Source organism: Megalopta genalis, chromosome 14 (assembly GCF_051020955.1).
Source record: "Megalopta genalis isolate 19385.01 chromosome 14, iyMegGena1_principal, whole genome shotgun sequence".
Lineage (NCBI taxonomy): Eukaryota > Metazoa > Arthropoda > Insecta > Hymenoptera > Halictidae > Megalopta > Megalopta genalis.
The window spans coordinates 3,061,245-3,076,300 of NC_135026.1; the positions used below are offsets into that span (position 1 = coordinate 3,061,245).

The 15,056-nt window shown below is 42.4% G+C and overlaps 1 protein-coding gene across 5 annotated transcripts in view; it reads left to right on the forward strand.

Annotated features, from left to right (window-relative positions):
* The window catches only part of Fas3 (fasciclin 3), a 626,467-nt gene that overhangs the window by 387,159 nt on the left and 224,252 nt on the right, over positions 1 to 15,056 (forward strand). For 3 of the 5 annotated variants that reach the window (XM_076526396.1, XM_076526398.1, XM_076526400.1), the window contains exon 1: positions 3,288 to 3,335. The exons of the other annotated variants lie outside the window; for them this stretch is intronic. In XM_076526396.1, the coding sequence (XP_076382511.1) occupies positions 3,303 to 3,335 (33 nt within the window). In that variant the 5' untranslated portion in view covers positions 3,288 to 3,302. Of the gene's footprint in view, positions 1 to 3,287; positions 3,336 to 15,056 lie in introns of those variants that run through there. 5 annotated transcript variants of the gene reach the window in all.

The window sequence follows — 15,056 nt, forward strand, 5'->3', positions numbered from 1 at the left end:
TTTCAAATTATTATATATATTATTATTATTATTATATAATATATTATATCTTATAACATATTACATATTATATATTATTATTATTATACAATGTATTATATATTATTATTATATATTATATTAGCAATACATTATGAAAAATAATTTTCTTCAAAATGACGTGCAGATTTTTCAATCCAGTAAATTTCGTGCCGCGACGAGATAATTTTGCACGACGAAAGCGGCGATCGGCGAGTTAATTTCCACGTAATTCGATGCGGCGTCCGCGACGCTGTGCAAACACGCATCGTCAAAATTTCATCGGGAAAATCACCGGCACTCGGCATTCGGCCGGATGTTCCCCTTTAAACCATGCGCAACCCAGTTCCCGTCGGGAAGGTGCTCGAAACCGCCGGACAAAAGACGAGGACGCGAGCGAAAGAAATCGGTGAAACGTGCGCCACGGCGGCGTATCGCGATCGCGAATTTCGTGCGTAATCGAGCAGAATTTCGGATTCGCAAATCTGAAACGTTCATCGACGGTGGCCGACGACTTTCGAGACACGTGGCCCGTTCCGAATGAAAGCGCCAACACGACGGGAACTAATTAATTTCCGCAAGATCGTGCAACACGAAATGAAGCGGCCGCGCCGGTGTTTCCTTCTCGTATTTCCCGGCGGTAATGCAGCGTTCGCGCGCGCACGTAAAGAACCGAGTTGAAACGCAAACTGATATCGCGAGTGTGTTCTCCGTTTGCCGGCGAATATTAAGCATAATTAACGGCCGGCGAGATTAATTAAAATTCTGTATGTTTCCGTGTAATGCGGCTAATTAATTAAATTACCATCGGGAAGAGATGAAAGCGCGAGAGAAAGAGAAAGAGAGAGGGAGAGAAATAGGGGCGGGCGTTTTGTTTTCCACATTTTTACAGCATAATTGAATTTTCTCCGAATAAAGCAAATCGCCGATTCTTACCTGGAAATTAACGAGGGCGAATAACATAGTCGTCCGGAAAATAGAATGTTTAATACGTTCGCCGGATCAACAGACGAGATTTCTGTCCTGCAGACACGATTGCGTAAAAGGTTGCCAGATTCGACGAAATCGTGGCGAGAGGATCGCCGAGTTTAAGGTCTCTTTTTACGGTGCCTTTGGATCGACGACGCCGGACCGATTCGCAATTTTCGTGCGACGATGGCGAGAGGAACGAATCGTCAAACGTCGACCGCAATTTCGCGGTGCAAGTCCTCCGGCCGGCAATTTGCATTGCCAGACCGCGTCTCCCAAACCGATCAAGACTCCCCCCTCCTCGCCTGCGTCGGCTCTAATTCTCGAGGAGCAGCCGGATGTCCGATTTCCGATTTCCCAGCCGCCACCTACGGGATCCGGAAGTCTGTGTTCGGACCTCGAGTGCTCCGTGTTCCCGATTCCACGATGTGCTACTCCGTTCCTTGGATTCGCCGTGGCTGATCTTCGAATCGAATCGCCGCTTGCTGATTCGATGGTTTTTAAGGGACCCGGCCGCGTTCTTGGCACGAACAACGACGGCTCTATTAGACTCGGATTGCGTTCATAACCGGGATCGGTGTTGTTTTCGCGTAACTGGCGACTCTATTGGACGGCAAATTTATCTCGGGAGTCGTGGAGGAAGAGTCGGTGACTCTAGCGCCGTTGCGATTGGTAATGATTTTCTTCCGCTTGGATTCACAGGGTTCGAGTGTTACGTTCCGTTTATTTGTTCGTTATTTTGTCGCTTCTGGTTGTGTTCGTGCATTCCGCATTCCTTCGTGCTTACGTTTTACTTTTGCTTGTGTTTTTGAATTAGTCATTTTTATGTTATTTCATAATTTATTGTTGCTAGATTAGTCGTTAATGTGTTATACCATTGTTTCGCATTCATGCATTACTCATTCCTATGTTTTTTCCATAGTTTCGTATTCCTATATTAGACATTCCTATGTTCTGACATCATTGCGCATTTATACATTACTCATTCCTATTTTCTAACATCATTTCGCATTCCTGCATTACTCATTTCAACGTTATTCCATCGTTTCACATTCCTACATTACTCATTCCTACATTCGTTCATCATTTCTACGTACTTTTAGTACGCATTCATTACATTCTTCCATCATTTCTGATACTTACATTACTCATTCCTGCATTCTTATGTTACTCATTCTTAGATTACTCATTCCTACATTCTTATATCACTCATTCTTACATTCCTACATTCCTATATTACTCATTCTTACATTCCTACATTCTTATATTACTCATTCTTACATTCCTACATTCTTATATTACTCATTCTTACATTCCTACATTCTTGTATTACTCATTCTTACATTCCTACATTCTTGTATTACTCATTCTTACATTCCTACATTCTTATATTACTCATTCTTACATTCCTACATTCTTATATTACTCGTTCTTACATTACATATTCCTACATACTTATGTTACTCATTCTTCCATTACTCATTCCTACATTCTTATATTAGTCATTCTTACATTCTTACATTACTCATTCCTACATTCTCATATTACTCATTCTTACATTTCTAGATTCTTACATTACTCATTCTTATATTACTACGTTACATTACTCATTCCTACATTCCTAAATTCCACGTATTCCTACATTCCCAACTGTTAATTCTCACAGCACTAATTACTTCATTCTCGCATTACCAGCTCCCTGCCCATCGACAAGCGTTTCACAATGCAGCGACACCTTCGCACATCGGTTGCCGGGACAAAAGCAACGAAGGGGCGTTAAAATCGCATAAAGCGGACGATCGTCTATCGCCGTGCCGTCGAAACGAATTTTCATTTGCCGCGATATAAATTCCGCGCCATAAAGCCTGATGCCAGCCAATTAAGAGCGTAGCGTTCGTTACGTCGCGATCGCCGTTGTTACACGGATACGCCAACGATGCAACCGGCTAGGTTGCATCGTTTCGTCGCAGTCGGCGGTGGGACGACGGTCGGCAGCGTTGACCTCGGCATTGTGTCGCCGGTACAAAGAGATTTATAAGGTCAAGCGTCGGGGTACCGTCGTTGTCGGCGGCGCCTTTACGAGCGTCATTAATATTTTGTTTTCCTTTCTGTTACAGGTAAGCTTCCGGCCCCGATGCTGATGGAGGAACTGAGATATGACATCGCGGAATATTTTGTGCAGTGCGCGGCTGCTGAGTCGTTCCTCCGACGCTTCGTTGAGACCTGTTCTTTGTTTCGTTCTCTTTCTTTCACTTTTGCCACATCTCTGCCCCCTCCCCTCTGCTTTCGGTTAGCCTACAGGGTCAGAATCGTAAATGGGAACTTTTTTAATGGAAGAAGATGCGCATGTAAGTTAATATAGAATATATTATTTTAGTATATGAAGGTATTAAAGTATAGTAATATTGAATAATGATAATGCAAAAATTAATTTTGTTCACTGAAGAGTTTCCCGCGATTGTAACTTAAGAAAAATGGTACTGATTTCTGTTATTGCATTTTTAGATTTGTCGTTCCTATGTTCTTCCATCATTTCTCTTTACTACGTTACTCATTCCTACATTCTTTTATCACTTTTTATTCCTGCATCATTTCTCATTCCCACATTACTCATTCCTACATTCTTCCATCATTTCTCATTCTTATATTCTTTCATCATTTCTCATTTCTACATTACTCATTCCTACATTCTTCCATCATTTCTCATTTCTACATTACTCATTCCTACATTCTTCCATCATTTCTCATTCATACATTACTCATTCCTACATTCTTCCATCATTTCCCATTCCAACATTCCTTCATCATTTCTCATTCCTACATTACTCATTCCTACATTCTCCTATTATTTTTTGTTCCATCATTTCTCATTCCTACATTCTCCTATCATTTTTTATTCCTACATTCTTCCATCATTTTTCATTCATTCATTACTCATTCCTACATTCTTCCATCATTTCACATTTCTACATTACTCATTCCAACATTATTCCTAAATTACTCATTCCTACATTACTCATTCCAACATTCCTATATTCTCCCATTATTTCTCATTCCTACATTCTTCTATCATTTTTTATTCCTACATTACTCATTTCTACATTACTCATTCCTACATTCTTCTATCATTTCCCATTCCAACATTCCTTCTTCATTTCTCATTCCTACATTCTCCTATTATTTTGTATTCCTACATTACTCATTCCTACATTCTTTCATCATCATCATTTGTCATACATTACTCATTCCTACAGTCCTCATTCCAACATTCTTCCACCATTTATCATTCTTACATCACTCATTCCAACCTTATCTTAAAATTCAAAAAATAGCCTCGCTATTTCACCATCGCGGCCAAAAAAATCGCACGTTCCAAACAACATTACCGCGGGAAACTCCGCGAAGAAAATCGATTTTTGCGCATGCCAAGCCAGAGCATCAAAGCGTGTACAAGAACGTAGAGTGGTCTCCCACGACAATTCGTCTCCGTCGAACGGGATTCTCGGGTGGAATTCGAGGGGGTTGAAGGGTGCGAGGGGGGTGACACGCAGGGAAAACAGTGGTCAAGGAAAGCGGCGGGAAATTTGCCGGCGACCGGAGCATAAACACGAATAAGGGAAACGGTGGGTGGCCGAATGGGGTGACCGGAGGAGGCCAAATGGAGGGTGGGGCGAGAAGGGGTCGGAGGAAGAGAAATGGTCAGCGCGACGACAAAAACGGCGATTAGGGGAGGTGCTGACAGAGCTCGGCTGGGTAATGCTGACCGCACACCGCAGTGTACACCTGCATCTCCCCTCGACCAACCCCCCTGTCGTCCTTCACCCTGCTTTTCAGCTCGAATCGGCTCGAGATATCCCGTAATTCCGATGAAATAATCACCGACGACGCTGGGGGTGGCATCAACCCCTGCACGAAAGTTTTTATAGCGTAGGGTGACGACAAATCTCAGTCGAATTCGATCAAATCCTGTTCGATTAATTGTTAGGATTTTTTGTTGCAATCGTGGTGATACAAAATATCATTTTAATTTAACGCGTTAATGTTATTGAAACAACAGGAAAATTGTTTAATCGTTTTAATTTAATTTTAATTTTAATTTGACGCATCGATTTATTATATTAATTATTATAATATAATTTACAGGGTGTCCCAAAATTGTGGTATTTCCGGGAATCGAGGGATTCCTGGGGTCATTTGAAGCAATTTTTTCCTTTGCGAAAATGCAATCCGCGGCTTCGTTTGCGAGTTATTAACGAAAAACGCTGACCAATCGGGGAGCGAATACGTGTGGCGCGGCGGCAGTGGTCGCGTGGGCAGTGCGTCAGCCGCACGCGCCCTCTCATTGGTCAGCGTTTTTCCTTAAGAACTCGTAAACGAAGCCGCGGATTGCATTTTCGCAAAGGAAAAAGTTGCTTCGAATGATCTCAGGAATCCCTCGCTTCCCTCATTTACTATAATTTTGTAATATTCTCTATAACGCTCAATCACACTATTCCTATCGCTCACTCGCCGAAAATTCGAATGAAAATTTCCGCAGAGAATTCCACTCGCAGGAATGCAATTTTCGAAGCCCGTTTTTTTATCATTCAGCGTGCAAACCGTGCACAGGTGGGACAGGGGAAGGGATAACAGCGCGCAGGACTCGATTGTCAAAAAATTGTGGAAGAATTCGGTTTCGTTGTTGTTCTCCGCGGGTGTCAGGCTCGATTTTCGAGCCGGCTTCGTGCGGACCCCGAAACATTCGGCCAATGAAAAACGCTACGCCGTGAAAATTGAATTTCTCTGTCGAGCACGCTTTACTTCCCCGTGTAAAAGGGAAACCACTTTTTACGCGGAACTCGTTGGCAGCGCCGCGAACACCTACGACGCGCGTCAGAAATTACAGGGACCCCGAGGCTGTTCCGCGGGGACAATGCCTCGGCGAAATTCCTCGCGCGCGAGCCCCAGCCATATTTCGGCGGTTTTATTAGCTCCGGCCGAGCAGCGCCGGCTCGCACACCGGGCCCCGTTTATACACAGGATTTTCGTATTGATTTTACTAATTAGCCGGCGAACAGCCGCTCGTCGCGCCGGTAAAGAACCCGCACGAAAACCCTCGTAATACCTTCGCGCACGCTTTGACGATTTTTAGGAATTTTTCACAGCGCCATTGGTCTACTGTTTTAGTTCTCTGTTCGACCGGCTTTGGAGGAGGCGCAAATATTTTTTGCCCACTGCGACGCCGATCATAATGCTACGCTTTGTTCCGATTGTTAATTAAGGACCCTCCCGCGGGGAACTTATTGGCTGTTTCTTTCGTTCGTTTGTTTATAATTTGCTTCTTCGTCGTTTCGTTGACGAAAAATGTGCTGATGGAAGCCGTTGGTTACTTGCGGAAATTTTATAGACATTTTAGACGTTTATACAAATTTTTTTAAGGTCGTGCACATTTTTTTGAGTTTGTACACATTTTTTTAAGTTTGCACAAATTTTTTTTGAGCTTGCACAAATTTTTTTAAGTTTGTACAAATTATTTTTGAGCTTGTCCAAATTTCTTCAAGGTCGTGTAAATTTTTTATTGTGTTTGTACAAATTTTTGTTGAGTTTGTACAAATTTTTTTATAGAATTGACACAAGGAAATTAATTATCTTCGGGAATAATTTCGCCCGAAAATTCTCGTGATAGTCTTTCTTCTTACCGAGCCGACGTATTCGAAGTTCAATATTATAGCGCCGCGGCGGGGTGAGGAGGGGAGGGCCGGGAAATCGAATTAGCCCCGGCGTGTAGTTATTAAGTAACTATAACTCAGCCGTAAGAAGTTGTTTAAACTTTTCAGAAAACTTGCCCGCCATATTATATATACCGCGGGATTACTTCGGCGGACTTCGTCACAGGTGCGCGCCGCTTTCTTTTTCTTTTTCGCATTGTTGCATCTCGCGAGACCGTGTTTCTATGCATTTTTACCCAGTGTTTTCGATATTAACGTTCTTCCGATCGCAGTTTCCTCTTGCACGCCGTTTCCTCTACGCTACGGCGCAAGTTTTTCTCATAAACGCTCCTCGATCGGCGAACTCTCAAACAATGTGTGACGTGGATTACTTTATTTATGGTTTCTTGGAGGGGGAATTATTGAAGTTATGCAGAGAATTATTCGTAAAATATTAAATTTCAATTATTATACATTTTCAACTAGGCGTATATAATTTTTATAAAATTGTACGTAATTTTTGCAAAATTATGTAACTTTAATAAAATAATATACGATATAAATAATATTTATATTATATGTATTATATAATTATATAATATATAATATATAAAATATATTACAATATATAAATTTATATAATATAATATATAATACATAAAATATTATAACATATAAATTTATGTAACATAATATATAATATATATATTTATAAGATATAATACATAACATTTACATTGCATAAACAATATTTTTATAAAATTTTATATAAATTCTACCATGAAATCTTCGCCCTAAAATATTACAAAATTCATTTTAACTGTATAAATATATATTCGTCTTGCCATCACAATGAAAATAGTTGCAAAGCGTACTCAAAAGTGTCAGGCGTTTTAGAGGAAGGTTCGAACGTATCCCCTCTTCGGTGACGCGCGTTCGACGCAGTGCCTTAGGGAGGGGTGGGGGGAGGCTCGCGGCACACGTAGTCGAACTCCAAACACGGGAAACGTTGTGTCAACGTTCGAGCCGCGGAGAGGGGCCGACTTAATTGTACGTATAAATATCGAGCGAGTCGGGGAATCGCCGAGAATATCGGGTATTGTCTCAGGGAGCCCACTCGTCGCGGAAACGTCGAGTGTTCCGACGAGGATCGTCGTTTCGAGTGGGCTTTCGAAACTGCGGAACAGTCGAGCCGCAGGAAATGACGCGACTCGTCTGTTGTTTTTTCTCTTTTCTTTCTTTTTTCTTTTTTAATTTCCCGTCGATATAAATCTTTTGTTCATTCGCCGCCGAGATAACTAAGACTACGGTTCCTCGGTAATCGGGGTGCGCTCGGAGACGATTTTCTGAGAATTTTTCTCTCTATAACCGTAAGACCTTTTCGAATAAATCTTGTGGCGTTTGAAAGAGCTTAGCTCGGAGAATGTGTCAGAATTTTTTTAGGCAGATATATTTATTCGTCGCGAAATTATGACAGGACTAGTGGAGGCTTGCGAAAAGCGTCGTTTCTATAGTATCGTTGACGTAACTTTGAGGGAAAGTGATATTAGTCCTTGAGAAAATTCGAGGGTGCTCTTCGAATGGGACCTAATTAACGTGGAAATTTTCAAATTAATACAATGGACAGTTCCGTCGGAAAAAATTCCTAAAGATTGCCTCCCCGTCAAACTTCAACGAAATGATACAATTCTATACTATCACTGGCGTAACTGCAACAAAAATCGATATTGTACCTCGAAAAAATTCGAGTGGATCCTCAAACTACCGCCCAACAACTGTGCCGAATGTGAAACGAAAACACTAAACACTTCCTTCTAAAAAAATTCCCAAAGATAGCCTCCTCGTCACAGTTCAACGAAATCTTACAATTCTCCACTACCATTGGCGTAACTCTAACAAAAACCGATATTATACCTCGAAAAAATTCGAGTGTATCCTCAACAACTGTGCCGAGTGTGAAATCGAAGCACCGGCTGCCGGCTTAAAAAAAAATTCCGAAACATTGGCAGCTAATCGGCGTTTAAGATCGGTACGCCGATAGCGGGACCGGAAGCGGCTGGAAAAAGGCGGCCGTTTTCGTCGAACAATACACTCGTCTGTTTTACAGGCCATCAATTATTCGCGGGCGCAAGGGTCCGCCGGCCATTGTCCAGAAATAATTTCGCGGGCTCTCGCGTTTGTTTAAAAGAATAATATCTATGCAAATGACCGCAAACCGCTGGGGTGCCACGCTGGCCGAGGCGCTACAACAACGCCATTAATTACATTTTCATTAGTTTACTCGTGCCTGGAGGGGATGGGGAGGGAGTGGAAGAGGGAGAAGTAACCGGACCGCGAAAGTTACGCCGAAGTCCGCCGCCTAGCCTGGCCGGCGAGTGTTTGCGGGACACGCCTCCGCCTCTGGAACAGATTCATTTTTCCGTTTGCTTGCCATCTGCTCGACGCCGCTCCGCTCTCGTAAGATTTTCATGTCTCGTTCGCGAACGGTTCTAACTACAGTTTAAATACTTAAGATCCCACTGGATACTCCATTCCCTTTCTCCGTTCTCGCGCCGGATCCGCCGCGATTTAATATCCGAATACGATCCCCCGAGCAGCTGATATTAAAAACGTTTTTTTTCTCTGAGTCTATATTTTGGTAAACATTTTTTGCAAATTAGTAGCATTGAGGTAACGTTGACGTAGCGTTTGAAAGAGGAGAGATTTAATAAGTAATAAGGAATAAATGAGATACAGGTTTGACAAGGGAAAGGTCACCAGTGTTGACGCCATTTTTCGATGAGATTTGGTACGGTGATAGAGCTCGTAAAGCTGAATCCAATGATACCGGGTTTGGGGGTCGACGGCTTATAGTTCTCGAGATAATTAATATTAAAGTTGCTAATAGAAGGCGAGGAAAACGCGCTCGACTGCGCGGCGCCTCGCGACAGAGAGTGGGGAGTGCCCCGCGTGGGAGGGATTGGTGATGCCCCGTGCGGCAGAGAGTGGAGATGCGCCGCACGCCAGGAAGTGGGGGATGATGCCGCGCTGCGTGACCCAGCGCCTCTTTCTAGCCTTTATTAGCAACTTCAACATTTATCTCAGAAACTATAAGCCTTACGCCCCTGAAACCTGGTATCATTGGATTCAGCTTTACGAGCTCTATCACCGTGCCAAATCTAATCGAAAAGTGAGCGTCAATTCTGGGGACCTACTCTTCTGAGAGGATAATAATTTGGGAATGCTATCAAACGCTTGTACACCTTCAATTGTAAAAATCTTCTAAAATTAAAATTAAATTAGCACAAGTACAGTTTAGCTAAATCCTGTTCTTCCTTATTTTCTAGAACGCATTAGCACGAATGCACCTTAGCTATACCCTCTTATTAAAATTCTTCCTCGATTGACGAATTTCCTGAGAACTTTCGTAGAATAAAAATCATTATTAATTGCGATAAAAAAACGACTAAATCGAAAACGATTTCTCCTTGAATTGTTTTTTTATTCGTCCAACAAGGTACGACAGAAACGTTCCATGGAACAGCGGTAGCGATGAGAGAGGCAATCAAGTGGAGGAGGGGGGACAAATGCCGGTAAAAAATTGCAGCGAGGGAGTTGATTAATTCGCGGGTTGTATTTTTTCTTTTTTTTCGTAAAACCGACATTTTTGGACGAATTTTCGCCGGCGGAAGAACCGCCGGTTGGAAGACGCGGACGGGTTTTTGCGCCGTCGATTCCCGGTACAATAAATTGCGCTCGTTATTGAGGGTATCGCTCAAAGGAGCCCTCGGCCAGCGAGGTTAGGTCGCGGGAAGAACCGGCGCGCGGCGGGTAGGGTGGAAAGGGGGGACGACGGTTGGACGAGGGTGAAAAAGGAAAATCGGAAGTGAGACGCGCGAGTCAGCAGAAACACGGCGCATTTTGTAGCCCGGTGGGCGTCGGCAAAAAGCGAAGCTTACGAAACAAAGGGTTGAAGCGTCACATGTTTTTCCTCGTTAAGCTGGCTCCACTTAGGCAGATTGCTTAATTAACTCATCTAATTATACGGGAGCCCCGGTGGCCTTAAGTCCCGAACGCGTTCCCCGAGGGACGCGAATCCTCGCTGAGACCGGGCCAACCCGTTGATTCTAATTTCGCCCTGTGATAAGTCGCCGTTCGTTCGGCCGTTACCCTTTCATTCCTCTCTCTCTCTCTCTCTCTCTCTCTCTCTCTCGATTTCTCTCTTTACCTGTATTCTCGTTCCGCAGAAGCTCGCGAAGCTGCAATCTTCGCGACGATTTAGCACCGCGAGCTCCAATTAATCGCTGACTCCGCAACTCGTTCCGCGTTCGATGCACCTTTCGCGAACAGATTTACAGGTGATTCTCGAGCATCCGCTTCAAACTAGCGATTTTTCTTTGGCCGAGCCGAAAGAAGAATGCCGGGAATCATAATGTTCAATTGTTGTTCAGATGCTGACTTTTTTGATGCAGAATTGTATGATGTTGACTTGTTCGATGCGGAATTGTATGATGTTGACTTGTTTAATGTTGAATTTTATGATGTTGGCTTTTTTGGTTGACAGTTGTATGATGTTGACTTGTTTGATGGAGACTTGTATGATGTTGAGTTGTATGAAGTTGACTTGTTTGACGTAGAATTGAATGGTGTTGACTTCTTTGGTGGACAGTTGTATGATGATCACTTGTTTCATAGAGTTGTATGATGTTGACTTGTTTAATGGAGACTTGTATGATGTTGATTTGTATGGTGTTGACTAGTTTGTCGTAGAATTGAATTTCCTGTACAATTGTATGTGACGTTGACTTGTTTTCTGTAGAATTGTATGTGATGTTGACTTGCTTTCCATAAAATTGTATGATGTTGACTTGATTGACAGAGAGTTGTATGATGTGCACTTCTTTGATGAAGAGTTGTATGATGTTGAGTTGTATGACGTTGACTTGTTTCACGTAGAATTGAATGATGTTGACTTCTTTCCTGGAGAGTTGTATGATGTTGACTTGTTTTCTTTGGAATTTGATGATGTTGACTTGTTTTCTGTAAAATTGAATATGACATTGACTTGTTTTCTGTAAAATTGAATGTGACATTGACTTGTTTTCTATAGAATTGTATATGATGTTGACTTGTTTTCTGCAGAATTGTATGTGATGTTGACTTGTTTCCTTTAGAATTGCATAATGTTGATTTGTTTTCCGTGGAATTGTGTGACGTTGACTTGTTTGCTGAAGAGTTGTATGATGTTGAGTTGTATGATATCGACTTCTTTGACGTAGAATTCTATGACGCTGACTTCTTTTCTGGAGAGTTATATGATGTTAATTTATAGCATGTCATCTCATACTATTATTGATTGTATGATGTTGAGTCCCGTGACGTTGATTTGTATCTTATAAAATCGTATAATCTTGAGTTGTATAACGTCAAGTCCCAAAACATAGCAGCAGCAGCAATAGCAAAGAAACGTGATATCCGGCCGGTCAAAAGTGACTCCGCCACATGGCCGGCCGATGGTATCCAGAGAGAAAATATTTTGCGCAAATTTCGTCTACTTTGACTAGAAACGTAGTGGCAGGAAAAATCCGGATAATCTGGTCTTCATCCCCCTCCCACTTCGGCCTATTCAACCGCGAGCAAAAACTCCGGCAAAAACTCACTCTGTCGTGGTTATTTAGCAACAGAGCGGAATTTTCACGAAGCTTCCGAAACAGCATTCCGAAAATGCCGCAAATCCAAAAAACTGTGCTCAAAAGTATCCGCGCCGCCTTCGTAAAATTTCGAGAGCGACTTCGCCACGGATCTCGGTCGATGCGATTTCAGATTTATTAAAATCCTAGGCGAGCAACGGACGCCGATCCGGTCTCTTTCGCCACAACTAGCCGGCTGTAACCGAGCTTTTCCCCGTTAAGCTGTCAAACGGTCCATCATCGGATTAATTCGGTTTCAGGACCTTTCCCCCTCCTGCCCGGGCAAAACGTATCAAATTTTAAACCTCGAACGAGCCGCGCTCCGGCCGCTAATGGCGTCTTGACGCGCGCAGTTAGCGGACAAAGAAAAAAAACTGGTCGTTGCAATTATTGTTTAAAAATTGCTCGATTCATTGTAACAACGTTCCCAATTACCCGATACCACGCCTACACCGCAACCAGCAACGAGCGTAACTTTCTTGCGGCGCAACCGTCGAAAAATTCGCTTTTCATTTTTCTCGACCACGTTGCAGCCGACGGAAGGATCCGAAAAAAATTGAGCACCCTGCACGGGACGGTGACTCATCGGGGAATTAATATAAAAATAGCCTCCGCCCCCGTTTCCGAGTAATCAGCGATTTTTCGAATTTTTTTCGGTTACTCATTTTTTTGCGCGCGCGTATCGCCACCGAAAAATCTGAAAAAATTCTCCGACGCGCGTCTTCGGCCCAGGGACGCGCCATATTTTTTTCAAAATTTTAGAGATCGTCGACGAAGAACGATGCGCACGCGCGCCGGCCGCGAGCAGGCTTTCCTCAAAATCGATAGGCGCGTCGGAAATCGGGAGTCGCCGGAAGTCGCCGAGAATTCGGACGATCTCGTTAGCGGATCGGCAAGTTTCGATTGGCCATTAGATACTCTATTGTTGCGCTATCGGTGGGCCGCGCGCGGCCGCCCGTGGAAACGTTCCTCCTGTTGATTCCTGCACCGTGGCCAATGATTTCCACGAGGCCGGTCCCGCGCCGCGACGATCTGCTCGACCGAAACACCCCGTCTACTCTGTTCCTCCATTATTCCGATCTAATTGACCGTGGACGATACTCGAAATTGCCGCACGGCCAGGAATCTGCTTCCACGGTTCCTTCGAGCCCGGCGAATCCTCCCGCCGGGAAACGATCGGGAAACGACCGCCTTTTTCGACGCGGCAACCTTCCGACCCCCGAGCGGTAATACCTTCGTTACCGATTCCCTTCTTTCGGCTGCCTTTTATTCGGTGCAACGGTGTAGGGATCCCCGCGATCCGACGGAATATCTGCGGGATTGCATGAAAAGCTCGAGTTACCGGCGTGATTGGAGTCGTATAGGCGCGACCTAACCTGCAATTCGTGTCGCATTCTTGTCGAAATTGTATTGTAGTCTACTTTTGTTATATATATATATTGCTTCGTATTTGGAGTTTATTGTCGCCAATCGATCTCTCTGCTCACCCCGGTGACCGGGTCAGTTTGACCTAGATTATCTTATCGAGGAAATGAAGTGAAAATTAAATACTGTTAGGTGAAATTAGAACTAGATACAGTTAAATAAAGTGCAAAATTAATTGCTGTTGGATAAAATGAAAATTAAATATTGTTAAATAAAATGAAAATAAAATTCTGTTAGATGCAGTTAGATTTTGTTAAATGCAGACAAACGAAATAAGAATTAAGTACAGTTAAATAAAATAAAAATTAAACAGAATCGACCAAAATGAAAATTAAATACAATTAAACAAAATGAGAATCGAAATACCGCGAGACGTTGAAAATTACGAGGAGAAAAATAGTGGTGCAAGCCGCGCCGGTCGATTAATAACCGTGAAAGCAGCGTTTTGTTTTTTGCTTTTTTCACAAAAGTGTCAGGGTGATCCGCTTCCATTCGGCGGTGGAGGGGGGGAGGGGGGAATTTTTTCAATATCGGGATATTATACAGAGGGAACTTTCACTGCGGCGCGAACTATCCCGGTAGTTCCGAACTATAATGAACAAAGTTAACTTATTTTCGTCGGGATTATTATCGGTCTCGGATCGGAGTCACTAAATTACGGTCCGGTTATTATCGGGCCCCGCTCGGTGATACCGTTGAAATTCGCCCATTGGGGACGCGCGACGCTATCGCGACTTCTTCGACGATAATTCCGTTGAGACCGATTTCCTGGATCCGCGTCGCCCCGGCTCGAACCGTCGACGGACTCGTTTTATCTTGCACCGACGCCCGGAGACGTTAACTATTGTTCTGGCCAGATTCCAGCAAGTTTTTTTCAAACGTGCAGATAGGAATTAATGTTTAATTATAATAGTTATCATATTTTTATTGTTATATTTGTTATATTCTAATTACAGTTTATTTTTATTATTATATTTATTATATTTTAATTATATTCTATTTTTATTATTATATCTATTATATTTTAATGATATTTTATTTTTATTTTTATTATTATATCCATTATATTTTAATTACATATTATTTCTATTATTATATTTATTATATTTTAATCATATTTTATTTTTATTATTATACTTATTATATTCTAATCACATTTTATTTTTATTTTCATCATTATATTTATTACATGTTAATCATGTTTTATTTTTATTATTATATTTATTATATTATAATTATACTTTATTTCTATTATTATATTTATCATATTCCAATTAGTATTTTATTT